Here is a 27,337-nt window from a genome sequence, read left to right on the forward strand (position 1 = left end):
GCGCTACACCGGACTTGCGCATGCCGTACCACAGTACTTTTGAGGTTCCTCCTGGGTATTTTTTGCTCCTATCGGAACACAGAGTGCACAGCACTTTGCCGGCCGGGAATGTCCACTTTTTGTATGTGTTCGGTTAGACACGATACCGTTTTCGGTCCTATCTGCACGGTTCCACTTTTTTTCAAGCCACGCCCGTCTGAAACAGTTTTTGATTCCAGCATCCTTGTCAATTCCCTCGCTCAATCTTCATCCTTTTTTTCTAACACTTTTGCCATCGATTTCTGAGAACCGAGCACACGTGTACGTGGCATTGGTAAAACTCGATTAACCACTAACACGATTGGATCGTTATACTGTATAACTCTGTTGCCCAATCGAGTAATTTGCCGCAAAATGCAAATATTTACACTACCGAGCAAGTTAGAACGGCATATGATAGTCGCGCTTGTGCTAGCACTCAGCTGAACTTGCAGCTCGGAGCCCACGATACCCCACCCCCCTGGAATTTTCTCAACGGATTTGCGCTCATCTCGAGAACGGTCATTTTGGTCTGAAAAAGTCGGAAAATTCTCATCCCTGGTCCTGATTCTAGCCTGCACTACTCTTTCCCAAAACTTTATCGTGTGGCTCATCATCTTTATTCCTCTATATTTCCCACAGCTCTGCACATGGCCTTTGTTCTAGCACCCTTTCCCTCCATTCTTCCGGCATCTTCTCGCCGCGAGTATTCCGTTGAATATGTTGGTCAAAAACTCCACAGCCACCTCTCCAAATTGCTTCTATACCTCCACCGGTATGTCAGCGGGACCAACTGTCTTTCCATTTTTCATCCTCTTTCCTTTCTTTCTACCCCTTATTGTCGTCGTCTGCCCCTTGTTTCGCCTTCGCCACATCGACCTTTGCCCTACGTCACATCTCAACGCTTAAAATATTGACTTTAGCAAATTGGCTAAAAGTTATGGGTTCAACAAAAGCGTTAAAGGACTAAAAACAATATTCATGATCAAGGAAGCTATAACCAGTAGTTAATTTTTAAAATGAAAAAAAATATATATTTACAGTGAAAACTGTCTTAACGCTCTTGATAAATGCCTTTTGGTGGTTTAAAAAACAACAAAATAAACGTCACCTCTCCATAATTGTAGAAATCATTTTGATATTTTAGAGATGATTAGACCGTATTTTACAATATTCACGTCCGTTGTGTCGCTTTACTAAAACGTCTTATTCTGTATTGAAATTTCCAATGTATTTACTGTAGTTTTCAAAATATGATTTTTGCCTAGAATTGACCCGTTTCGCGCAGTGACCGGGTTTAATTTGAAATAAAGTTTTTGGGTTTGAAAACAGCAGATTAAGACGGAGACGGTTTGAAACTCGGATTAAATAAAAACAGTCACATATTTAAAAACAAAAACAAAACTCGACCCCAATTGACTGTATGAAGACGTTGGCCAGGAATTTGTCTATTTTCTTCACGTTTGTCGCATGAAAACGGTATTTTGTTTTTGTTTAGAAATTCATCTTGGAAATTGTACACACAAACATGTCGTTAGCTACTCACAGCCACCTTAACACAAACAAATATTTGACTGTAACTGACCTGTATTTGAGTTTCCATGTAGCTTTTAGTCTTTGTACGCCAGTTCAGTCGTCATCTTTCTGAAAAAGTCGATTTTTTTTTGTTTTTAAAGAAATCGCAGCAACAACAAAAATGTCCTGGGCACGAAGGCACCTTAATGAAACACCTGCGTACGTTTAGTGTGCGCGGGTCACGTGACAACGTCGCACCCAAAGCCGCCGCCAGGTGGCAGTGTAGCTCGCTCTAAAAGACTACTCAACCTGACTTCGACGATCGCCAGCTTGGTGCTCTTGTATTGTGAGCCAAAAGTAGTATTTTATAATTTATATATATATATATATATATTATATATATATATATATATATAATTTAACACGTAGTCAGGAAAAGATGCAAAGTTAAATAAGTTTACAGCTCCTCCTGCCTCAACCTGTTCATTTTTTTGTGTGTTGTGTGCAAAACTAAAAAGCGAGAAGAGAAACCATTCAACAGGAGGCCGGGCCTTTTGGTTTATAGCAACGTCGTATTTTATTCTAATTTCCAATAAACAGAGAATATACCAGTCCCTTATTTGTACAAAAAAATACCTGAACAGGATACAATGTCGATCCAGAAGCTGTGTGGACGCTTACAGAATGTGAAGCAAAAAGCACAAAAAAAAAAGAAAAGAAAAACAAAACATTGAGCGAAACACAATTCACGTGTGGACTTTTCTTCTTCTCCATTTTCCTTTCCCTGACGCGTTGATTGTTTGACTTGAGCTTATGAAGACTGAGCTTATGAAAACACCGTCGACGATTGGCTTGAGTGGGAAATCGAGAGCGAGTGGATGGACTGGATGGAGAAAACCTGTGGCGACAACCGCTATAGAACCTCTTTGCCATACGCTGGGAAAAAAAAAAAAAACAATTGCACCCAGTGCCTTTCATGACTGGATGAATACCAAAGAATATGAATCCCCCCCCCCCACAAAAAAAGGAACATGACCAAACATTTGCTTCAAAAATCAAATGGACAAGTAACATCCAATGCAAACATGCTGTTGACTGAACATCAGATCGGGGGGTAGAAGAAAGCAAAAATCAGAATTACAAAAGTCAAATAAATAAAAAGTCACAGAAAGTTGTGGTATTATGACAATTTCGTGTCATTTTACAAGAATATGGTCACAGAAAATGACATCCACTCAAAAATAATCACACCTTCTGTTGAGCTTTCTTTTAAAGTCTATTCTTGAAAGTGTTTTTTTTTCCTCCATGAATATTTGAGACATTTTTTTTCTGCACAAAATTTCCCCGGGAGGAATATAATGAAATAAAATAAAAATGAACGTACTATTTCCTTAAGTGTTAGCGACTTAAAATTTTGCTCTAAAATGTGCAACTTTTTCCTCCCCAAAAATTATACTTTCCTGAAAAATGTATGCCTCAAACAATTGGGACTTTATTTCCTCTAACTTGGGACTGGTTTTCTTAAGTTTGCAACTTTTAAGAGCAGTTTAAGACTTTTTCCTAAAAAATCACCCCCCCCCCACAGCCACAATAATAATAATAATAATAATGATTACTTTTTAAATTAGTCTTTAATTTTGGTCATTTCTTCCCCAATCACAAACATGCCAAATATTTATTTATTTTCTTTGCCTCAGAAGCTTGTCACTTTTTTATTTCCCAAGATTGTGACCCAAAAAAATTCTTTGCTACTTTTTTTTTCCCATTGTAAGATTATTTCCCCCCTCCCAAAAAGTGTCATCTTAACTTATGGTAATATTACATGTATTTGAAATTCTTGTTTTTCCTCGAAAAGCAATTTCTTCACTGTTGTAATATTTTTGCTTAATTAGTCACGGCGTCACACTTGTGACATTTTTTGCTCTACAATTTTACCTTTTTTTTTTTATTTCTTTTTTAGTGTGACCCTAACACCAGTAAAGTTGGACAAATGGCAAAAAAAAAAAAGTCCAGTTTGTCTTAAAATAAAATTGAGCATGTTTAATTTAATACTGTATATAATGTGGTATATTCTTTATAGATGTGTATGTATATACATATACACACATATATACATACATACTGCATATACATGCATATACATATATATGTATATATTATATATACACATAAAGTACATATATAATCTGTGACTAAAACTGATGAGAAAATACAATAATGTCAATGTACACCAAAAAAAAAAAAAAAGTGAATTCGGGACAAAATAGCATTCTTCATTTTACAAGGCGTTATGGACGACGCATAACCGCCACACATTAGTGATCTGTGACCCAGGTACAGTGTTTGATCCCCACCATAGCCTTCACATACGCATTCAAGTTGCACTACACGACCGTCATCACGTTGGACACAGTGATTTCAAATGAAAACAAAAAAGAGGTGATTGGGGGACTCGGGCCTACGGGGTGTCTAAGAGTGACGTGGTTCGATTCCCAGCCCCCCTCCCCGAATAACGTGGAATCTAAGGCATCGCTTCACTTTCCGTACCGTCTCTCGCTACAAGGCAAGTTGGATGAAACCAGAAGTTAACAATAACAGTCGAGCCTTACTCCCTCTCGCTCTCACACATAAACACGCACACTTATATTCACCACTGACTCGTAGCTTAGAGGCTGGACACAGGTGGGAGCGAGTGGGCAGAGGGAAAGGGGGGTGGGGGGGTGTTCGAGGGAGTAGTAGGTTCAAGCATTATCCAATCCCTGGACAGAGGACTCCCCGCTTGGTGACGTGGGCCCAAGTGATACGACGCTGCGCCTTGTGCTGACCCGTCTCTTGTACAAGATGGATTTTAGGGGGTTGCTTGTGAGAGTAAAATAAAGCGCCGTGAAAATGACTTGGACCGTTAACTAATAAAACAAAAAGATTGGATTCTTTAAAAAAAAAAGTTATCAGACCTATGACATTTCCTACTAAGAAGCAGAAAGCAAAGTATAGTTTAAAAAGTATATAGTAGACTGTACTACCGCTGTTTATCAGATAAGTTGAACCTTTGAAATGTTGGTCCACACCAATGAAATATTGATTTAAGCCCATCAAGAAAAACCGCAAGAAACAAATAGTTCCTCACAAAAAAAAGGGATTAATTGCAAATATGACCTGTTGGAGAGAGTATTGGGGAGATTTTGTTAGCCATACTACCTGGTTTTTGCACCATAGTTCGATAAAAGACAACAACAACAAAAAAGAGCTAGTGGCTAGCTACAAGTTAACCAACAGCTAGCAAGAAGGAGCTTAGTGTGCTGAAATCTAGCCAGATAGCTAGGGTGCAAAAAAAAAAAAAATACATGTATAATCATTTGTGTGTGTGGATTAAATAGAAAAATATGACCAGTTACAAAGTATTTTGGGGTATAATTTTGTTAGTCTGTATAGCTTGCTGGTTGTAGCTCAATCATGAATTAAATAGGTTAGCCGAAAGTTAGCACCATCGAGCTTAGAGTGCTGAAATATAGCCAGATAGTTCAGTCAGTTAAAAAAAAATATATAATTTGTGTGGATTAAATGAAAAATATGACCAGTTAGTGGGTCTTTTTGGGTAGATTTTGTTAGCCAGGAATCATTAGCTGGTTGTAGCTCAATCATGAAACAAACAAGTTAGCCAAAAGTTAGCATCATCTGGCTTAGTGTGCTGAAATGGAATCAGAAACAAATTGCTCAGGTGTAAAAACAAAACAAAACAAGAGATGAAACGTTATTCTATAATCATTTGTGTCTGGGTAAATGGGAAAAAATATGACCAGTTTGGAGTCTTTTGGGGTGAAGGCGAGCAAGCTGGTTGTCGCTTCATAGTTAAACCTGCCGATGCAAGTGGGATAGATTGCATCATTTTAAAAAAAATTAATTTAGCTCATGATAGAGGATTTTTATTTACATTTTCTTTTGGGTTAAAACAAAAATATGATTTGTTGGAGAATTGTTTGGGTGGAATTGTTAGCCAAGATAGCTAGTTGGCTGATGCAGGACAATATCTTGGGTCTAACTATTTTTTTGCTCTTTCAATTTAGGTCATGATACAGTTTTTTTTTTTTGATACATTTGTGGAGGGTTGGTGGGGGGGGGGTTAAATTTGCTTACAGTTAGCAATGTTTAGGACAGTAAATTGCAGCCAGCAACTACCCTCCCACTCAAAATAACGAAAAAAAAACAAACAAAAAAAAAAACAAAAATAATATTCATTTGTGTGTATGGTTTAAATGAAGTACTATATATGAGTTGCTGGAGAAGCTTTTGGATGAATATTGTCAGCCGGGCTTGTAGCCGGTTGTTGCTCCATAGTTAGCACATAGTTACGACAGTGGCATTCATGTTCCGCAAAGAAAAAAAAAAAGTTTGTTAATCATCACTGTGTGTGCATTTATACATATGCATGTTTCAATTGTATGTACAAGGCTCATTGTTTTCACTTAAGGCAAGTGAAGCTCATTTGATTGTGTTTGATGCGCAGTCAGCTGAGTTTCACAATTCAAGTCTTTTTGTTCATTTCCACTCTCAAAAAAAAAAAATACAAATGTGGGAGTGCTTTTCTTTAATTTGTCTCTTCTGAGCGGGGCAGGGGGCGAGGGGGGGCGCAAGGGGGGGGCAGTGGTCAGAATGCCTCTGACCCTTCGATGAAGATGTGCAAGCAGCAAGCTGAGAACCGATTTGAGTAATAAAAGCAAGACGACATTCACAGAGCCGAGAAATCTCAAATTTTCAAAGCAGATTTGAGATGCTCCTCCTCTTCCTGGTTGCACTCTTTTCGCCTTTCTCGTCGTTACTACAGTAGTGTGGCCGCGGTATTGTGACCTACACGCAGCGCTGAGATGTTCTCTAACCTTTCGAAAAGGCACCACATCATCAGCCGTGACTCTTTGCCCTACCCCCCCATTTTTCTCTCTTTTTTTTTTTTTTTTTTAAATACCATCAGCATGGATGGAGATTGACACCAATGCTTCTCTCAATTGGAAGAGGATGATGACGATGGGCGATGATTATGTCGACTGACTGGTGCCACCCCAGACCCCCGCGCGCGAGTGCAAACTAGTTCTGCATTGAATCAACAGTAATAAAACAGCATTAAAATGAGATCAAGTAATCAAGTCTAAGAGAGGCTCGTCACGGCCTTCCAGATGAACATTCCTTTGTCCTTTCTGATAAGCCTTTGCTTATTTAGATCCTTCTCCTCATGCTTGACTTGATCCTGGACACAGCAGTAGAGCCACACACGTGGGTTGTGGTTTGGGCGTGGGTGGGAGGAGGGGCGGGGGGATGTTCGGTGGAGTGGGCGGTGTCATGTTGTCAGCTTATCCAGACTGGACTGCACAGGTTGAGAAAACCTCACGGATTTAAAGTTTGCTCGAGACCCGGAGGGATTCCCCTCCATCCCTGATGATCAAATGAAGAAGAAGTAGGGTGGCGCTTCCTGCGCCACAGCTTATCAGGCCTGGGGGAAATTGGGTGGGGTCGTGGAAGGGGTTAAGGGGGAGGGAGGAGCCGTCGCTCACGACCTACTGTGCACCATCACAAAAGTTCCCGACTCCGCGGCCAACACGTGGGAGTCCGCAATCCGCGACGTTCTGCACCCCTTCAAACCTCCAAAAAAAAGCAATAAGGCGGAGAAAAGCTCGGTCGGCTTCTTCACCCAAACTCGACTCACCTGATTGTGGGGCGGATAGGTGGGATGTCGGAGGGTAGGATGTGTGCAAACAAAAAACAAAAAAAAAAAAATCCAAACGGGTGCAGATAAGGAGGAGTGTCACAAGGCCACGGCGGTGCACGGGTGCTTGAGCTTGCAGGGCAGCACTCCTCTGTTGAGCTGGTAGAATTCCACCAGGTGGATCAAGTCGGTGAACTTGGTAGCGCCGTCGTCCAGGCTGAAGAATACTTGACCGTCTTCTTCACACTTCACCCCACAAAATAGAAGAGGACAAAAAAGTCGAATTAGACTGACTGTATATGTTACGCTGTTGAGTATTGCGGCATGTGGCTCTGTTTGTACGTGGCTGATGCTCCATGAGTGTTAAACAAGTTGTTATTAGGGGGTTTAAAATCATGCTAACATTTATGGTAATTTTCACGACCTTGTTTTTCACATTTTGAATTATATGAGGGGCTGTCAAAAAGTAATGAGCTCAATTTCTGATTTATTACAACAGAAAGGCAATATAGTCACTGAAAGAAGGCCCAAAAAGTGTGGATTTTCATTGCTATTTTTTTAATCTAATCTTTTTATCAACACTGACAGGTCATCAATTAAAAGGGCATGTATCCCGGTCTTGTAAAATTCAGCAGGCTGTATTTTTAAGTTGCTTTTTTTTCTTGCCAGTTCAGGCAAAGTTGATGATTACAAGCTCCTTTCTTGTCACCAGACCGTTCGTTGTTCTTTACTTTTGATCCAGGACTCTGACGTTTGACTGTGCTGAAGCCTAATGACCTTCCACATACATAATTTAGAACATTATGAAAGTGTTTTGTAGTGGTTACCCTTTTAAAGCAAAAAAAAAAAATCAATTACAGCTATGTTTGTGATGGACATCCAACAATGACATCATTTCCAAAATGGCTGACAGGAAGAGGACAGGGTTAAACAAACCATGAAAATTTCTGAAATGAATTTATCTTAGTAGACCATCACAATGCTCCAAAACTTACTCAGTAGCACCATGTAAAAAGTAATTTAAAAAAATGGAACTCCTGACATAATTTAGACCAATCTTCATTAAATGGGTGACCACCTTTCATAACAGGACTGGTGAAAAATTTTCAAGTAGTCCTCACTAAAATTGAACTGGAATTAGGCCATTTGGGTTTGAAGCGACCATGTTGGGCAAATTCCAGGGATTGTAACTTGTCCAACTCCTACAACGGAATTTGGCAGAATGTGCCAATCGACTGTAAAGTGAGTACAATAAAAAGAAGGCTGAAATTGCAAAGCTTTTTCAGAGCATGGCTTCAAAGTTAGACTAATTTTGAAAATTCATCATGAAAGACAGGTTGCAAGGGCTTTTTAATTTGATTTTACAGTTTCATGGGGTGGTGGATCAAATGCGTTTGCGGGCAGTAAATGACCCCTTTGGTTCCCCACCCGTGCTCTACGCAGAAAAATGTGTGTGAAACGGTCAAGTAGCTCTTTTAGAAACTGATCTTTAATATGAATTGCCCACCCTCACAAAAACTGGTGTTATTATTGGCAAATGTATTGCTAAGAAAACAACTGTGATAAGGGAAAATGAACCGTCCAACACAGATTTAAAACCATGAGGGATAGTGTCGGGTCGTCGGCTTTGAGAAAGGATGGGTTGTGGAAAGAACCGCATTTGGAAACAAGTCAAAATAGAGGCCACACAACGCAGTATTAAGCAGGGGAACCATACGATTTCTATGATAATCAGGAGATTGTAGTGAAGCAATATATTATGACGCAGGTCAATGTTTTTAAAAATGTAGTGTTCGAGTTTAAAAGTAATGAAGTGTACCACAATAACGGTCGATAAAAAAATATACATATATGATCATTTGTGTGTGGAATAAACAGAAAAATATGAGCAGTTACGAGGTTAGCCAGGAATCATTAGCTGGTTGTGGCTATATCATGAAACACACAAGTTAGCTAAAAGCTAGCACCACTTAGGTTAGTGCGTTGAAATGGAATCAGAAACAAATTGTTCAGACGAAAAAAACGAGAAATTAAACCTTATCATTTACAAATTACAAGGTATTTTGAGGTAGAATTTTGTTAGTCTGGATAGCTTGCTGGTTGTAGCTCAATCATGAAACAAACAAGTTAGCACCATCTAGCTTAGTGTGCTGAAATGTAGCCAGATAGTTCAGTCAGTTAAAAAAAAAAAAAAAAAAATTACTTGTTTCCATTAACGTTCTACATTGCTGTGGAGCCTCAAGAAAAGCCATTGAATTGGCACAAAATAGAGCTTCAATTTGCTCCGGAGCATATCATTGTGCTCTAGAGCAATGGAAAAAAAGATCGTGAGCTAATGAGTCCAGATGGAGCATGTTCCAGAGTACTGGGCAGAGTATAAGAAGAGAGTCCAGTCCAGACCTTAATCCCATAAGAATCTTTGGGATATGTCAGAGAAGATTTGTACCCGGTAGTCCATCTCTCTTATCTTTCATACAAAAATGAATGCAGCTCTGGATGGAAATGAATGTTGTTTGATTGCATAAGATTAGCTAGATGATGCCAAAAGGAAATACTTGCTGTAATCAAAGCTAAAGGCGGTCCACTGGCTGGGCTTTTTTGGCCGGCTTGTGCTTTTTCCACATTATGCAACACTGCTAATGTCCATTTAGAACCATTTACAAAAAAATGAAACCCGCTTGCCAGTTAAAACACAAATTGGTTTCTTTACCGTTGATAGCGAACAGCCATGACTTGGTTTACTTCTGAATGTACCAATTACCTCTATAGTGAAAATACACTTCAAATGTACGTCATTTCCAACATGCTTCACAAAGCATATAGCACTTTAAATTATTTCACTGACCGGTAGAATTTGGAAGTGCTTGATCTTCTGGTGGTGGCACATGGTGAGCACAAACGCCTTGGGGTTACTTTGACTGTCCCGCAACAGAAATAAACTGAGGAGAAAAAAAAAAAAACAGAGAAGGAGAAAAGTTATGGAGGCTGAACTTACAAGCAAACACGTGTTGAATGTGTGCTGTGCAAAAAAAAAAAAAAAAAAATATCTGCGGATGATTAGCTCTGAAGCATTCTTGACACATTGTAAAATCTACATGGAATAAAACATACAAAAATATTGGAACGGGGAGGTCAGTTCTTTTCTTTTTGCTTTTATTTTTCGGATGCTTACATGTGGATTATTCAGAACTTTGAAGATGGCACCCACCCATTTTTCCATGCGAGCAAAAGCATTTGAACATGTGACTGACAGGTGTGTTTTGTTACCCATAGTATTATGTTGATTGTTATGAGACTATTTTGTTGATTATTCAAACAATAAGTATACTCAGTTTCAAATTTAGGTTTTGCCTGTGCAGGCCACATCCATCCATCCATTTTCTTCGCCGCTTATACTCACAAGGGTCGTGGGGAGAGCTGGAGCCTATCCAAACTGTCAATAGGCAGGGTACACCCTGAACTGGTTGGCAGGCAATCGCAGGGCACATGGAGACAAACAGCCACACTCACAATCACACCTAGGGGCAATTTAGTGTCCAATTGATGTCACATGTTTTTGTTATGTGGGAAGAAACCGGAGTGCCCGGAGAAAACCCACGCAGGCCCGGGGAGAACATGCAAACTCCACACAGGCGGGTCCGGGATTGAACCTGGGACCTCAGAACTGTGAGGCCAACGCTTTACCAGCTGATCCGTCATGCAGGCTACAGTTAAGGTTAAAAATGTAACCAGCATGAAATCCAGAGAACTATCTATTGTTTTTTTCTGTTTCGAGTGTTAATAGTGAAGTTGACAGAAGGCAGAAAACCAGAGCCGTTTCAAAAAATGTTGGCTACACCCAATGCAACAATTTGGAATGCCCTGCAGATGAAAGAAATCACTATTATATTAAGTAACATACGTAAAATGGGTGGACCAAGGAAAATCACAGCAGCTGACAATAAATTAAAAAAAAAGAATGTGAGCGCTGCAAAGACCCTAAAAAAAATGTTATTGATATCAGCAACACCCTTTGGAGGGCAGAAGAGAATGCATTTAAGATGGAGATATCATTTTTAGGCATGGAGATAAAACATAATAATAATTTACCTAATCTTGTGGATGAGTAAGCAAGACAATTGACACACGAGGAAATCTTACCCGTCTACCTGGCCTTGTTGTATGATCATTTTGTGTGCTTCTTCTCTCATGATGCGACCGTGAAACCAAACCTGCGTCCTGTGGATAACTGGAAAACACAAAAAGACACACGCATTAGGTTGGACTATGATCCGCTAGAACCCACACGGACAGTTTGGCGTTGGTGTGTACCTGTGCTCAGTGAGGACGGGTGTAGGGGCGACGGGCTGCCCAAGACATTCATACGCTGGCTCCGTTTCTACATGAAATAAGAGTGCGAACTAATTGGCAACCAACATAACCTCGAGGATCGTTTCGTTCCCTCTCCTCCATCTTACCCTCCATGTCTGTCCCTCCTCCAAGGCGGCGCTCTGGGCCTCCACAGGGTTGTCGATGACGCGGCCGGTCCGTCCCGAGAAGTCCATCGCCACCAGGGAGTTCTCTGACACGCTCCGCTGTTACGGGGACGAGGTAGGGTGAGGAAGGAGTAGGTGGGGGGAAGCATTGGTAAGGGTTGGCGGAGGGTGACGGAAGGTGGGGGTGTGGAGCGAGAAGGGAGGGGGGCGGGACAAAGGTCAGAGGTCTAACAAGCCAGACACACTCACTGGGGCATGACAAATCCTGTCTGCACAGAGACCCACTTCAGTCCACTCCTAAATCACACATGTCCCCCTTGGCTTACTGCCTTTAGTACTCGAATAATTTTAATCAATGACAACTACTTTCAATTTGGGGGGGAAAAAAAGAAAAAAAAAAAAACTTCCTGTCACGCACACTACTTCGAAGTGTCTGGGAGCTGTGTGTGCAAGTCAAATAAAAATATCTAATTTAATTCAAGGCTGAAACATATTAGAGAATGTGGAACTCACTTTACAGTAAGGGTCTCTTTATAAAGCATTTAGAAAGAGGTTAATAGAGACATTACAAACTCTTTACAGCTCATTCATAAACACTAAATCATGACAACTATTTGGCAAGCTACTGCAGCACTTTTTGTTAAATCTCCTATCTTGCCAACGCACATTTAGCTTGCATAATATTTTTTAAGTGTCAAATGCTACAGTGTCAGGAATGGGGGTCCTTGATTTAGAGCAGAATATGTTAGTACGGTGGGGCCGTAACACGAACTTGTCAGTTGAAAAGCATTGAAGAATATCACTGGCCGACTCTGGTATAGTAGCAAAGTCATAATTACAGCATTAAAAGAACACTTCTTAGCCATAAATATTAAACAACTGAACCCAGTAAGTACGGCAGTAACTGAGCGCGGCTACTGTAATAAACCAAGAATAACCACAATGAGCATTAGAACGATATAGGTTTAAAGAAGCCACTCAATGCTCTTCTCAAATACATTGCACACAATAACTCTCAGTAGTTGATCCAGTGTTAAAAAAGCATAATGTAAATTAAACGTATATTATGTGTGTGTGAGATGTGAATGCTCTGGTTAGTCTACGGGAGCACAAATACTGGGGCAGAAAAATGCGTTGACCATAAAATTACAAATATCGGGGTGATTGTTCTCATATTTTCAGAGGTTGGAGTGGGCATAAGTGGGGACGTCCATATAAATTTTGGTGACAGTTGATGGTAGTTTTGTGACATTAGGTGACCTTAAGCATTTTCTATAGTGAGCGTCGCCAAAAGGTCTCAAATGAAATTAAATATTCGATTTCTCCATGACTCCCCAGCGACCCTGCTGGTCTTCATCTCCGTAACCAAGCCAATGAGAAGTCTTTAGTATTAGCATGCTAGTATAGGGATGATGTCACAGAGCAGATCCTCACCACAGGCGTGGAGAAATGAGAGAGGTTCGTCTTCCTTTGCTGGGGGACAGTGTAGCTCTTATACAGGACGAGGCCGTACTGTTAAGACAAGGGGGCACAGCAATAATGTATGTAGGTGATGAAGTTTGGGGTAAAAAAAAAAAAAACAGCACAACAACAACAAAAAAACATAGCTGACTGGGTTTAGAACAGCTTTACGACAGACACTTGGGTACCTTAAGGAGTCTGAAAGCGGTCATCCAGCAGGTTCTGCTCTGCTCGTCTTCAGCACACAACATCTTCAGCTCCTTACAGTCACCCCTCCCTTTACTGGGCTATAAGAGAAAAACAACAGCAATACATGACATAAAGAATGCCCGAGGGGCCCGCTCCTACTTATGCATTAATAATGACATTAAGATCCATGCATGAGTCACTCAGATAGAAGAAAAATCCCAAAATGGTGCAATATTTTGCACAACATTAAAGAAAAAAATATGAAAACAAATATATAAGATGAATACAGGAGCAGTATTCAAGCATTTTGCATATGTTTGAAAAATGTACTAATTATGCTAGTACCAAATAACATTAAGTATGTACAGTCAAATTACTGACGTTTTGTACCAGAAATTTGTTTTGTCAACAGTGGAGGAAATGATTTTGCCAGTGGCATCCTAATGGTACACAACACATTCATTTGCGCAGACTTTTACTAGGCAAAAAGCATTTATAGTAACATAACCCTATAAGGAAGTAAAGAATCATGTGATCTTTCACAGCCAATCCAAAACAGAAAGGCTGTGATAATTACAAAAAACATTTAAACAAATAAAAGACAATACATGATACTGGAAAACTTGTCATGGGTACAATGATGACTTTTTTTTTTTTTCGTTTTGTTTTTAATTGTTGCATCATGTACTACCCCCCGTGACCCAACCTCAGATTAGTGAAAAATAATGGATAGATGGATGGCGTAATATTTTTCACAGATCTACTTCAGAAGACTTGTTTGAGTAGGTGAAGTTAAAAAAATCTATAAACTTCACCGGTACTTTTTGTTATTATTGTGTTCAAGTGTTTTTCTGTAACTTTGTTGCAATAACATTACCGTTAGATCAAATCAAGTTTTCATTTTATCAAGTATATCAATTTGCAGAGTACCCTTAAAATTTCAATTTAGTGGAACTATCCGCTGCTGTATGTCATTATTTAGCTTCCATAAAATGTGTTCTACATGTTACGCACAAAAACAGCATCGGCGTTGCATTCTTCAACTCTTACTTCAAGGCTGATTGCAATAAAAAGCCGGTAAAATTTCTCAGGCGGCAGTTGTCACCTCAGAGAGTTCACAGGGGGAATGAAGGAGATTTGGTTTCACCCCTGGGCATTTATTCCACCGCGCACAATGCGGTGTTACACTCTTCTAGCAGACGACCGTCGCCACGCAGGCTTTTGCAAACCCCCCTCCCACCGGCAGCGACGAGGACCTGCCAGCCCCTTGCGATGAATTAATTCATGTAACTATAGCAACAATACAGTCACCACCCATCAAGTAAAATCCCTAACCCAATTCTGCACCGTCACCCCTGCTGACAGCTTCTGACATGAGGGTTGCCTAGCATGAGCGTGTGGGTGTGTATACATGTGTGTATATCAGTGTATACATGCGTGTGTATGTATGTGTGTGCATAACCAAGCGGGGGGGGGGGGGGGGGGTGGTTTGGCAGATTCTCTATACCATCCTGGTTTATCCCACTTGGATTATCCCAGATCAGCAGGTGACCCACCACAGATAACTCCACGAGTGGGTCACACCGTGCTGAGTGTATGTTCGAACCCCTGCTGGGTGGTTTTAACCCCTGTGTCCTCTGACCGGCGCACACTAACATATAATACTTGTACAGGTGCCTCTGTTACAAAGGCGTTTTACAACACCACACGAGTATCAGTCACCGATGTGCAGTGATAAAGTTTCACGTTTTGTGAGTTAACTGTTGAATCAAACCGGCAGATTTAAATTTGTCGTGTTGCTATTTTCTGATGTGTGTGTTACCTTGATGGAGAATTGATAGTCTGTCGGGGCGTTATGTAGTTTTCTGCCAGTGATAATGGTGAAAATGTTGCTGTCATCCAAATCAGACAACAGCTGCAGGTGTCGGGGCTCCTGTTGAGTCAGGGGAATTTTTTGCTTTGTTAAAATCTCATCCATTATTCTCCTTTGTCATCAAAGTTGTGAGTGAAACTCCACACAAACACAGCTTCCAAAAAAATAGCGTACTGCTTGACCTAAGTGCCGCTTTCAATACAGTTGACCATAAAATCCTACAGGATCGGCTTGAATGGTCGGTCGGCTTAACCGGCCCAGTTCTAAACTGGTTCAAATCCTACTTACATGACAGGCACTATATTTTATCTGGTGGGGATTTTTTCATCCCACAGGATGAAGAGGCAACACGTGGGATCTCCCAAGGTTTAATTTCATAATGTACCCAACTAACGTAACGAAAACATACCATCTTAGTCCCAATTTTGTACTGAACTGAATGGTCAAAGACTCACATATCCCACTAGTTAGACACAAAGAAAAAAGGAACAAAGGACCGATATTTGTCACATGTAAGAGGTACAGCAAAATTTGTTCTCTGCATTTAGCTGATCTCTTAGGAGCAGAAGGCAGCCAACTAGTCACACCCGGAGACGGAATCCAAATCCTGTGTCAGCACCTTGGTTAAGGGAACTTACTGGAAACTGACCTTTATAACCGGGGATCTTTCTGCTGTGAGGCAGCAGTGCTAACCACTGTTTGACCATGTTGGTAAATGTGAATCATACTTCCAATTAAACCTGGGAGTGGTGGAAGAGTATGCATTCCGATGGGATACAATTATTCTCGATTACAGCGTCAATCAAAATTCAGCACAGACATACAACTCATTTTTTTCCCCATTTCACTGCGTTTAAGGATGGGACTTTGTGTTTTGTGATTAACACAAGGGTTAGATAATTCATTTGCATGTGTGGCACAGATAGACAACTCTCATATTGGGTATTATTAGATTATTCCCTGAGTGCCAAATGTTGTGATATAAATTACCTTAGATGTTCCTTTGGTGGAAAAATAAAGGCCAGAGCGTCGCAGGAACATGTACATCTTCTTCCAGGACTTGCGTCCCGGTTCCTTTACGTGCAGATAGCCCTGAATTTCTGGACAGCTGCTGGAGTTCAGGAAGTTCTGCATGAAAAACACAGACGACAGGAGTAATATATTTGTGTAATAAAAAAATAAAAATGATAAAAGTAAAATGACCATTTTTGATATTTCTAAATGTGTTTGCTGTAGCACCAGCAGGCAAATGCAATTAGCAGATTGCAATGACTCTGCATGAATGTTCATACATATTTTTAGACAACAGATGTCCTTGTCATAGCCTTTGGGAGGAAGGAGCCATTTTTTTCCCCCCCATCTCACTGCGCTGAAGGACAGGATTTTGTGTTTTGCGATTAACAGAGGGGTTAGATAATTCGTTTGCACGTGCAGCACTGTGTGTGTACGTGTCTGTCTGCACTGAGTCATCCCTCCTCACCTGTAAGAGCTGTGATTGAGGGATTGTGCCATCAGACTCCTGACACCAAGCCACCATCTGCTCTGGAAAAAAGTTCTGCATGGAAAAAAAGGGGGAGAGAGAGAGAGAGAGAGAGAGACAGACAATGAGTTGTGGAGCGAGAAAGCGAGGGGCACTGGAAAACACTTAGCGTATGCACAAGCTGTTAGGGGTCACGCTTCCCTATGTAGAATAAGTCTCTCTGTTGTGTGTGTGTGTGTGTGATGAGCACAAGGACTTAGTGGCGAGTGGTCGGGAGAGAGAGGCAGATAAAGAGAGGCATAGAGAAAATGAAAAAGACCGAGAGAGCAAGAGAGAGGGAGAGAGAGAGAGAGAGAGAGAAAGCACTTGAGCCCGAGAGTAGATGCAGTATGATCTCACCCACTGATGTAATCCCCTTTAGCCAGCAGCACCACTCTTAAGTGTGATTGACAGGCTGCGGCCAGCACTCTGGTGTTTTAGTGCGCTCATTACCACAGAGCTGAGGTCACCTGCTGGCTCTGACACACACCTAAATCACATCGGCAGTAATGTCACTGTAAAACTGGCACGTGACGTAGGCGTGGGGCCCCATGGTGAGTCCACATCAGCTAAAGATGGCGCGATGGCCTGAGTTGATCTGTGCACTGTGGAAGTCGGATATTTGGACTCCTTGAAACGGCCAAGAGCTCTTTGTTTGATCAGGTTTTTAGTAGACTATTCCAAAACCTCACCAGATAAGGGCACACATTATTTGTAAATTACTGTATATACTACAACATATGTGTCAAAGTGCCAAAGACTGTATGTGCATGTACATTTTAAAACAACTAACATTTAATACATTGTAATTAACTATACAGTACTAGATAATTTCGTTTTGCATGTTTTGTATAATAATTCAAATCAAGGTTCCAAAAGTATTGACATTTCCCAAGTTGTTAAGTAAGGGGAATTTATGGAAACAAATCCTGAATTTACAAAAAAACGGAAGTTTGGCTCTTAAAAGGAAACTTTAGAGGAAAATATATTTCAGCAAGAAAATATATTTCAACAAGATCTTATTCAAGTATAATTGAATATGAAGATCCCATTGCGTAGAAAGAGACAGACCAGAGAAGCTTGAGGCATGAGTAATGTTTGACGCAACATTCATGTTTTTGTTTTTCAATGAAATAATAGATGATACAAAAGTACTTCAAAAAATGATAGTTTTATAGATAAATCTATTCAAATGTCATGCTTTTTAATTGTGTTGTACAGGTAAATTAGACAAGAGTCAATAGCTTAATTTTGCTTGGCAGTTCAAGTCAAAAAGTGAATCTCATTATAGCGACAGCATGAAATATTTCATGATTTTTTTTAGAAAAATATATATAATTTTGATAACTATAACAGTAAAAGGAAACCCAAAAGGCACATCTCTAAAAGCTATAAAATGAGATCATCATGAAACGAAAGATTTTTAAATGCAGAACTTGGGCAGGAACTGATTTTTTCCCCCCCAAGTGTTTAATGAATCTATATAAAGTATTTCGTGGTAAAATTGCTTCTAATTTAGGTTAAAAGGGGAGAAAAATAGAAAGATTTTCTGCCAGAATGACAAGACGAAATGCATTTAGCACTTAAACACTTGCTATTTGCTTTAGCGTACCACATGAATTGATTTGACAGGCCGGATCTGGCCCTTAGGCTTTGAATTTGTCACCTAAGGTCTAAATAGACCCCAATGTTAACCTGCAGGTGACTTGGCACAAGCTTATATATAAATAAATAACCTCGTTATGCAAATATTAACATTATGACGACAATGAAAGTTGTTCCTTTGAATGTATCACCACTGTTTTTTTTTTGGTTTGTTAAGTTGTTAGAGCCTTAATCGTTTTACGACCATTTATATTTGCCCCCCAAAAAATAGCTAACAAACCTAAAATGTACTGAAGATCAGGTTTTCCAACAAGAATCGCCATGGTGCATAGTGTATGTGTGTGTAGGGCTGCATGCTAAAGCGAAGCAGTCACAGAAAGGTCAACAGAGAGATGCAAGCGACTCACCAGGGGGTTCCTGAAGAATTCATATTTGGCATAGTTCTTTCTGAAGAGGAATTTGCTGTCGCTGCTCATGGAAGCTTGAACCTGTACCACCAGTTCGTGGTCCTCCAGGCATCTCTCTGCCACCGACAATACACAGACAGACGGCTAGTGTGAGTCACAGTGTTATCTTTGTATTGTCCGCTGGGAGCTTATGAGGCGGCATGCGATTCCAAAATGCGTTCCGTCTTGTATTATTTATGACTTTTAGAGGTGGATCTACACGTGCTCATTCATGCTTGTCTTTTTCCTAACATTAAAATGTATGCGGGTCTGTTTCGTGCAATGCTAATAAGATCTACGTTTCCCACATCATTGTCCTTACACAATAATATAATAAGAGCAGGAGAGTTTAACAGCGTAAGAGCAGCGAGAAGAAAAGAAGCACTGTGAGACATGGAGAGAGGAAAGCGAATGTGAAGGGGAGGGAAGAAGTGGCAAGAGAAGGTGGGGGGTGGGGGGTAGAGAAGGGGAGGGGTTGGCGGGAGTGGGCATTGCAGGAAGATGATGTCATCTATTTAGGCTGATTGCCGAGAGCAGACGAGCCATAAGCAAAGTGCACCGAGCCCACAGATGAGCGCACATTAAGAGCTCACGCAGGCTGAACGTGATCACTGTAGTGCAAATACGTGTGTCAGTGTCTTAACGTGCAGTATATAATCTAAGAAATGGATAGGGACAGAGTGCTCTATGGACACATGCAAAAGTAGGCTTCACCCATAGTTCTTCTGCCCACAGTTCTGTACACGTCTTATTATTAAACACACAAACGGCTGCGTGCTAAAAAAGAATGTGGCAGCAACGCATGGGTGGAAATGTTTGACCTCCGTTGTGTGTGTGTTTGTGTCTGTGTGTGTGTGTATACGGGCAAGCGGGGGAATTTCCTATGCTGGGTTAAGTGCAGAGCGATTGGCCAGCCGTGCTAGGGGCTCGTCCGACAGAGATCCACGATTGGTTCCTCGCAACTCCAGCATGACGCTTTAGTCCAAGCCTCTCTGCATACACCCCCCATTCGCTCTTTTTTTTTTCTCTCTCCATCGCTCCTTCTTTTGGCTTGCTTTTTTCCTTCCCTCATTCCCTCCCTCCATCAGCTCACCTCACATTCCATTTCTCCAGTGCATTTTTTTTTTCCAGCAACGCAGATGAAGCAGCAATGCACAAAGCAATCCTTTGACTCTAAAAATACAAGTCTGGGAGTTGGGAAAGCCTCACGGTAGACAAAGACAGACCCGGAAAAAAAGGAGCTAAGAAAAGCTTCAAAGGGGTATGCTGTGAAAGTCAATGTTCTTTTTTAGATTATTATTAGAGGAAGGAAGAAGCATACATGTGGGGTGGGGAGGGTGGGGCCAGAAAAAAATGTTTAATCCTGCTAGCGCAACCGTCTCCTCGAGACGTATAGGAGCCATACAAACTCTTGTGCCATGCTCAAGTGAACACACACACGAGCACACCCGACAACATCCCTACCCATGCAGACACACACACACACACACACACACACACCACACACACAAGCCATAATATCAAGGTACAACTCTTTTGCCTGTGTTTATACTTCGTCCTGTAAATTGTGCGTTTCATTTCATCGTACATGCTAAAGCGAGATGATCTTAAAAATATTATGGCATGAACGCAATGTGTCAGTAATTACTGTATGTGTGATGGATTAAATGAGTTTCATGTATGCATGTGCATGACTACAATTGTAAATAAGTGATTTATATTGTAATAACATAAATAGTCAGGACCCAAAATGGGTCATGGGTCTTTTGGGACACAAATGCAAAGCTGTCTTACTGATTTCAAACTTGACTTTAAGGTTTATATTTCTTGTAACAAATAATAAATCAAATTTGTATAACATTTTTCTAAATACATAAATACTTGTCAAGTAAATGTCACTATTATGGCAATGCATCATCATTTTACTATATTTGAGTCCCAGAGGAGAAACCATTTCTAATTTTGGTGTTGTTCTGAAAAGGTTTGGGATACAGTGTCCTAGATTACAGTGTATACATGAAATACATGTAGTAATGTTAAATCCTTTTACAAAAAGCAAAGTATTATAATAAATGCCACAACACAGCGCTCACCAAGGCCGAGGGTCGGGTGGTGTTCCACCAGCGTCCAGGCATTGTCGTCCACACAGTGGCTCTTGTAGACCAGGAGCTGGCACACGTCCCTGGCTGTCATGTCCGCCGGGATCTCCACCACTTTGCCAGCCCCATCCTCACTCCACACCTTCACTATCTGAAAATACACACGGGCCAAGGTCACGTTTGTCACGGGCTGGAAGACATCCCGCGACGGTAAGATGGCGCAATACGGCCTAAGCCGCTTTCCGGGAAATTTCTACCGTACGAAAAGGAAGGACTGATCAGATTCGGAATGTCCATTTACCTCCATCGGCCTTTGCTTTGTCAAGTCCATCCTTAACGTGCTGCTCAGTTTCCTCTCCAACAGGAGACTTTCTTTAAAAAACGCAGCAAAGTCCCGGAAACTGGTGCCTGCACGCTGGGTTCAGCCCTTTTGTCCACGGCTCAACCAAACTCCCTCACACGCACATCCCCGGATATGCATGTAAACTTGCTTGCGCACATCGCACGGTGACGTGTTTTCTGCCGCGCCAAAACCGAGGGCGAGAGGGAAAAAGTAGAAAATATTCACAGTTGGAGGACATTTTGATTATGTCCTTAAAAATGCCACCACTGGGAGCAGCAAGCGGGCACAGTTCAAAGCCCAAGTACCGCCCATTGTTGCGCCATTTTGAACCATTTCAGCCAAGCGCCCAAAGCGACATTTAAACTGGCTGTAATTTTGCCTGAGAGTGTGTTTGCTTCACAGATAACCACAGAGCAGCTGCTTCACACCACTCCATCTGCACATTCTCACAAAAAGCCTCACTCTCACATGCAGCGTGGAACACGAACGCATGCAATAAATATGAGCGTATGAACACCAGAAAGTGCTTCAAAACCACAGCGGCGACGCACATTAGGTCAAAGAGAAGGCATTACATGTCTGCATGGTTGTGTGTGTGTGCATGCTCGCACACCTACGTACTTCACATCCTGCGCCTAGAGCAGGCGTTCGGCTCACAAACTCTGCTGCCCCGCAAAGCACACAAAGCGAGCAGGCGCAACTGTTGAAAATTGCATGGAACAAGAAACAAAAAGAGCTAAGCGACGACTCTGGAGCTTAAACCGAACAATGGTACCGCGATTCGAAAACGTGAGGGGCGCCCAAAATGGCACAAAACACCAGAAGCACCATCACGGCAACGCTAAGAGAGCCTTCTAATGCAAGCGAGGGAGAAAAAAAAAAAAAAAAACGTCACAGTGCTCCCTGCCCCTTCTGAAGCCAGAAGACTCCCTCCTCTCCTCCCACCGCCACCACCTTCCAGCCCCCCGAATAAAAAAAGTGATTTCATGTCGTGTGAGTTTTGTTTGAGAAAAGTTTATGAAACATCAACAGGGGAGGGAAACGGAAAGCCGTGGGGGTCTGGATTGGTGCACTTTGCAAACCGCATGCACACCTACACAGTGCGTTAAAGACACATATAAACACACACACACAGAAAAGAAATGAAACGCAATACAAGTCTCTTACCTCCACAGCCTGAAAGAGGCAACAGTCTGGAGAGCAGGATGGCATTTTCACACTGAGACGCTCTCCAGTGACACAGAGAGAGAGGGAGAGCAAGGGAGGGGGAGGAAAAGAAGTCAGGAAGAGGGAGGGAGGGGCTGACTGGCAAGGAGAACACAAGAGAGGTAAGAACGAAGGGGGCAAGCGGGGAAGAAGAAGGAAGGAAGTGACAGAGGAAGGACGAAAGTGTCTCGAGACGGCTTGGCTCAGCTAGGTCGCGGTGGCCAGCACCGAGGCTGGGACAGTGACGGCGAGCGGTGTGAACCGCCGTCGCCGACCGCTACATCCACCGGCCCTTCTCACCCCGCCCACATCTCCCCTTCCTCCTCCTCACGCGGATTAGCCCAGTGTGGAATTTTTTTTTATTTTTTAAACAGTGAGCTGCTACCTGTCACGTATACCGTACATTCTTATCACTAAGGTTACTTTCAAATCGTTACCTATTCGCCCGTTCCACGCTGTCTGAGCATTTTAATTACACCACCACCCCAACTCCCAAACACACATATTACAGGGCTTAATGTACTGAAGTACAAAGCCAATCACTGTACACACGCATGCCTCACACACTGCCTGCCAGGTTTTAATTTCCACCCCCTCCCCTCCCTCAAATCCTCTTCCCATCTCAACAGCTGTGTGTGAAATATTATGCTGGGGAGGTTAGCGGCAGAGGAACGTGTAACGTGCGCTCGTGCTTCGAGGCAGGAGAGGCGATGAGGTAGCTGATTTGAAGCAATATGGATCAAGCGCTGCTCTGGTTTCGCTGAGGAGGGTCAAGGGAGGGGTTGAGCAGGGAGAGGAGTGGAGGCGGTTGCTCAGCAAATCTGCCCAGCCTGAGGAGAGGCAGTGGGTGGGGGGGGAGAAAAGACAAGGAGTTAGGGAGGGAGGGAGGGCCGAGGGTGAGTACAGAAAGGAGAGCAATGGAGGAATGTCAGTAATGCAATACTGAGTCATAATCAGGCTCATGTGTGGCGCGCTGGCCAACACAGCTGGCCCCTAATAAGGTGTGCAAGAGAAGTGAGAGACAAACGAGGAAGAGGGAATGTAAACCAAGATTACTTTTTTTTTTTTTTTTTTGGGGGGGGGGGGGGGGGTTGGGGTGGGTCGTCTTCCTTCTGCCTATTCCAGCAGGTTTGCAGCCATCTGAGCGGCGGTACACAACACTGCTCCATGTTTATGTATAAGCGTGTGGGAGGATCATGCATGATCAAGCATGAGAAGACGCATATTAAGCAGACAAACCATCTATCTGAGTATATATGGCTATGATTTTTATTTAAAAAAAACAAACAGGACCTTTAAGATACGAGAAAATAGTTGCGGAACGTAAAACTTTATCAAATGAAATGAGCTAGCCAAGTCCCCTCACTCTTCACCTCCCCTCCCCCACCGCCCTATACAGAGGAGGGTGAGGGTGTACAACGTTATTGGCCTACATGTCAATGCGCGTGCGCGCACACTCACACGCACGCACACACAAAAAATGGTCTTGGAGCATATTGGATTGAAGGGTCACGGACAGACACCTGCAACCATGAAAACAAAAGAACACACAAGAACAGTATGCACGGGGTCAGTGGTCAAACTGAATAATCTGCACTGGGGTCAGGACTACTTGATCAAAAAGGTTTATGGGCCCCTAAACCTATCAGGCTATTTGCAAACACGCAAACACACACGCAAACAAACACAAACACAAACACACACACACACACACACACACACACACCACACACACACACACACAGTAATGCAGTTGTCCTAAAACAGAGATCTCATCCATGGTGACAATAAAAGTACAGCTTGTAAAAGAAATCTCAATTCGGTTGCAGCCGAGGAAGCAGAGGGAGGCAAGGGCCTTTATCTGCAGATGCAATCTTTTTACGTAACATAAGAGCACAAATGATAGAGTCTCTCCTCTCTGCATGGAAGTAGAAAAGCTACAAAAGCACATCTATGATTATATTAGAGGGAGATTGTCAGCTGACCAAGGATTAGTCGCCACCCTGAGGTTTATTTCCAATGTACTTGAATTCCAATGCTTACAATTAGTGGCTAAAAAAAAAAAAAACCACCAATGTTTTGAGCTTACTTCTTTGATTTATTAATTTACGTCACATACGGGGGGGGGGGATCTTTTTCTTCTGTTATGAGAACAGAGCAGCTTTTAGTGCATCATGAAAGACTTGGGCTTTAGAATCAGAGAAGGGCACAGTTCTTTTGAATACCCTTTGTCACCATACAGTATTATGATAATGTGAATAAATATATACAAGTAAGTTTCCAGGTTAATGTCATTATCTTCTTAGAAAAAAAAAAAAAAAAGTCACACTAAGGCCCTACGGTTGGATGCTGTCCTGTACGGTGAGATTTATTCTGGGTGTTGGGGCTCCTGTCACACCCTAAGTGCTTGTCAGAAGCGAGGACTTCCTTCATCCTACCGGTGTCTTTTATGTCTGCGAGTTGTTGGGTTTCAAGGCAGAGTGAGTTGATTAAGCTGTACAGACAGGCCAAACTCAATTTCAACTTGCCAGGGGGCCAACAAAAAGCCCAAGTGTCTCACGTCCCCATGACCTGCCACTGAGACGGCAGATACATACAAAAAAAATCTAATATACTGTTGGATGTATACCAGCATCACTGCTACCAATCACTTGAAGGTGAATTCCATCAGATATGGCATAGTTCAACTTAAAAAAATAATAATTTTTTAATGCTGAGTGGAACAATTCAGATCAAGGGAATGGCACTGCAAGCAGACAAGAAAAATAAATAAATAAATAAATAAATCAACATGAAATCTACCCTTTGGAATCAAGCCTCTTCCAAATAATGTATAAGAAACAGATGAACTGGATATCTCTAAAGGTCTTTGGGTGTCCTGAAAAGTGTTTCATATGTCAAATATTGGCTTATGGACACTCAGGGGTTGAACCTAATAGTTGACGAGTGGAAACATTGACTTCATCATGGCACATTTTTGGTTCTAACTTTAAAAAACGATTCATCACCAATCAGGTGGTTGCGCATTAATAACACGGGTGCCTTGCAGAAAGAGGTGATGGATCCACACAGAAAATTAGCACCAGTTTAGATGAAGACACTTTTTGCTTACTGTGTAAAAGAAAGCTTTATAAAGCAAATACCAGGAACAACTAGTTAGCATTTTATGTAGATGGTAAATTGCTGTTTTCTAAGTCAATGTCAACTCAACTATTAGCCCCTTAAATGGGACTACAAAAAGAAGTCATTCGGCTACTAATACACACTTCAATTGTGTGTGTCAGTCTACCACCGATAAGATCATCAGATGTCAGGATTCATATAAATGCTCCAATTCAACAACACCTGATACTAGCCTCTCATGCTGTGTGCAGTCCGGGAGATAGCAAACAGTTTTTCCATAGAGTAAACATGTGCTTGCTTCAAGCCGTTTACTGACACTTAAGACAAATATATTTAACTGAAACGAATGCAATGTTTGGCACATTTTAAAATTGTTGAAATTATTATTATATCATTTTAAACTCATCAAAATTGCAAGAAAAGTAAATAGTATTCAGTATCGGTGAGCACTGCGATTACTCAAGCGTATGTAGTCTGTCTGGAAAAAAAAGTGGTAGCTGTCCATCCCTGGTAATAATAGTATTTAATTAAAACTATTTTCTTCAGTTTTTCCGCATCTTAATGTGTACAAGTGTACATGTATTTTGACCGCATGTGCGTTAGAGTGGTTTTAGGTATTCCCTAAACACCATACCAGATTTGGGTCATGCTAACGGTACAGAGACGCTCAAATAAAATATGATATGTCCACTTCAATTTACAGTGTCAATCCAGAGAATGAGAAAACAGGGCAAAAAAAGAGACTCCCCAAGGAAACGTAAGATCATCCTCTACAAAAGGCAAACGCCACAAGATGAAGAAATGAAAATGGTCACCGTTTTATTGAGCAAACTTGAGTTCTTGCTAAGTTTTAATCACATTCATACCACATTAATCCTATTTCATTTGTAACCAGAACAATACTAAAACTGGTAGATCGGTTTACGCAGAGATTTGTGTTGGGCCAAGGGAAGACACCATTAAATTTAGGTGGAACTAGTTATCATTGAGGCAGCGAGTAGGGGCACAAAGTGTGACCCAACTGATTCTCCACCTTTCCTCGTGTTCTGCGAGTCATTATATTGAAATTGAATTCCAAAAACATCACCAACTTGGCTGAGAATCATAGGTAACAGCCCGCTTGACCGCTTGTCAAAGACCAACTCATACCCTCCAGCCAGCTAGGTGACTGAATTCCCATTTGCAGTAAAGCGCCTTGATCCGCATTAGAATCAACAGTGACGTTGTATCTCCTAACAATAGAGCTTACACATCCATGTCATTATGAGCTTATGCTGTAGAACAGGCTCTCTCTGCCATCAGTACACGCACACAACACACACTTGTGCACCTGATCTGATTGCAGTTGGTCAGCAGACCTTTGCATGCAGGGGAACGTCAGCTGATCGCAGACAAAAATCGAGAAGTCCTCACCGCAAGGAGAGAATGACTCAGCACTCGTCTCAAAACAGAGGAGATGACATTGCCGCAAAAAAATACTGGTATCATACCGTGCTTTGAGTGATAAATCATGACACTTCTGTAGGTGTTCACAACTTTGTGCTCGTCACAAATTTTTGCTACCAATAATTGAACAAGTGACATGGCTCCTGTGAAATGCTGCATGATAATAAAATACAGCACTGATTGGAGTTCAAATGTTTTATCTTTGGCTTTTATCAAAGTTAAATTTTACACTCACTCACATGATTGCTAGCATCTTGTCATTAGTTTTTCCCGCAAATGGTTTCAAGTTTCTACACAAATAAGCCCACCTCGCCTTTGCTATTC

The 27,337-nt window shown here is 41.6% G+C and overlaps 1 protein-coding gene across 7 annotated transcripts in view; it reads right to left on the reverse strand.

Moving 5' to 3' along the window:
- Positions 1–2,085: 2,085 nt before the first annotated feature.
- Positions 2,086–27,337, reverse strand: part of LOC133498755 (growth factor receptor-bound protein 10-like) — a 56,715-nt gene continuing 31,463 nt past the window's right edge. For 4 of the 7 annotated variants that reach the window (XM_061815874.1, XM_061815873.1, XM_061815872.1 and 1 more), the window contains 12 exons: positions 20,890–21,046; positions 18,758–18,873; positions 16,707–16,781; positions 16,217–16,354; positions 15,176–15,286; positions 13,353–13,451; positions 13,138–13,215; positions 11,686–11,802; positions 11,540–11,606; positions 11,369–11,456; positions 10,074–10,167; positions 2,086–7,474 (listed from right to left, as the gene is read on the reverse strand). In XM_061815874.1, coding sequence (XP_061671858.1) covers positions 7,328–7,474; positions 10,074–10,167; positions 11,369–11,456; positions 11,540–11,606; positions 11,686–11,802; positions 13,138–13,215; positions 13,353–13,451; positions 15,176–15,286; positions 16,217–16,354; positions 16,707–16,781; positions 18,758–18,873; positions 20,890–21,046 — 1,287 coding nt within the window. In that variant the 3' untranslated portion in view covers positions 2,086–7,327. Of the gene's footprint in view, positions 7,475–10,073; positions 10,168–11,368; positions 11,457–11,539; positions 11,607–11,685; positions 11,803–13,137; positions 13,216–13,352; positions 13,452–15,175; positions 15,287–16,216; positions 16,355–16,706; positions 16,782–18,757; positions 18,874–20,889; positions 21,047–21,196; positions 22,012–22,405; positions 22,759–27,337 lie in introns of those variants that run through there. The other 3 variants (XR_009794451.1, XM_061815893.1, XM_061815905.1) reach the window with 3 other exon arrangements.

This window comes from Syngnathoides biaculeatus, chromosome 1, assembly GCF_019802595.1.
Source record: "Syngnathoides biaculeatus isolate LvHL_M chromosome 1, ASM1980259v1, whole genome shotgun sequence".
Lineage (NCBI taxonomy): Eukaryota > Metazoa > Chordata > Actinopteri > Syngnathiformes > Syngnathidae > Syngnathoides > Syngnathoides biaculeatus.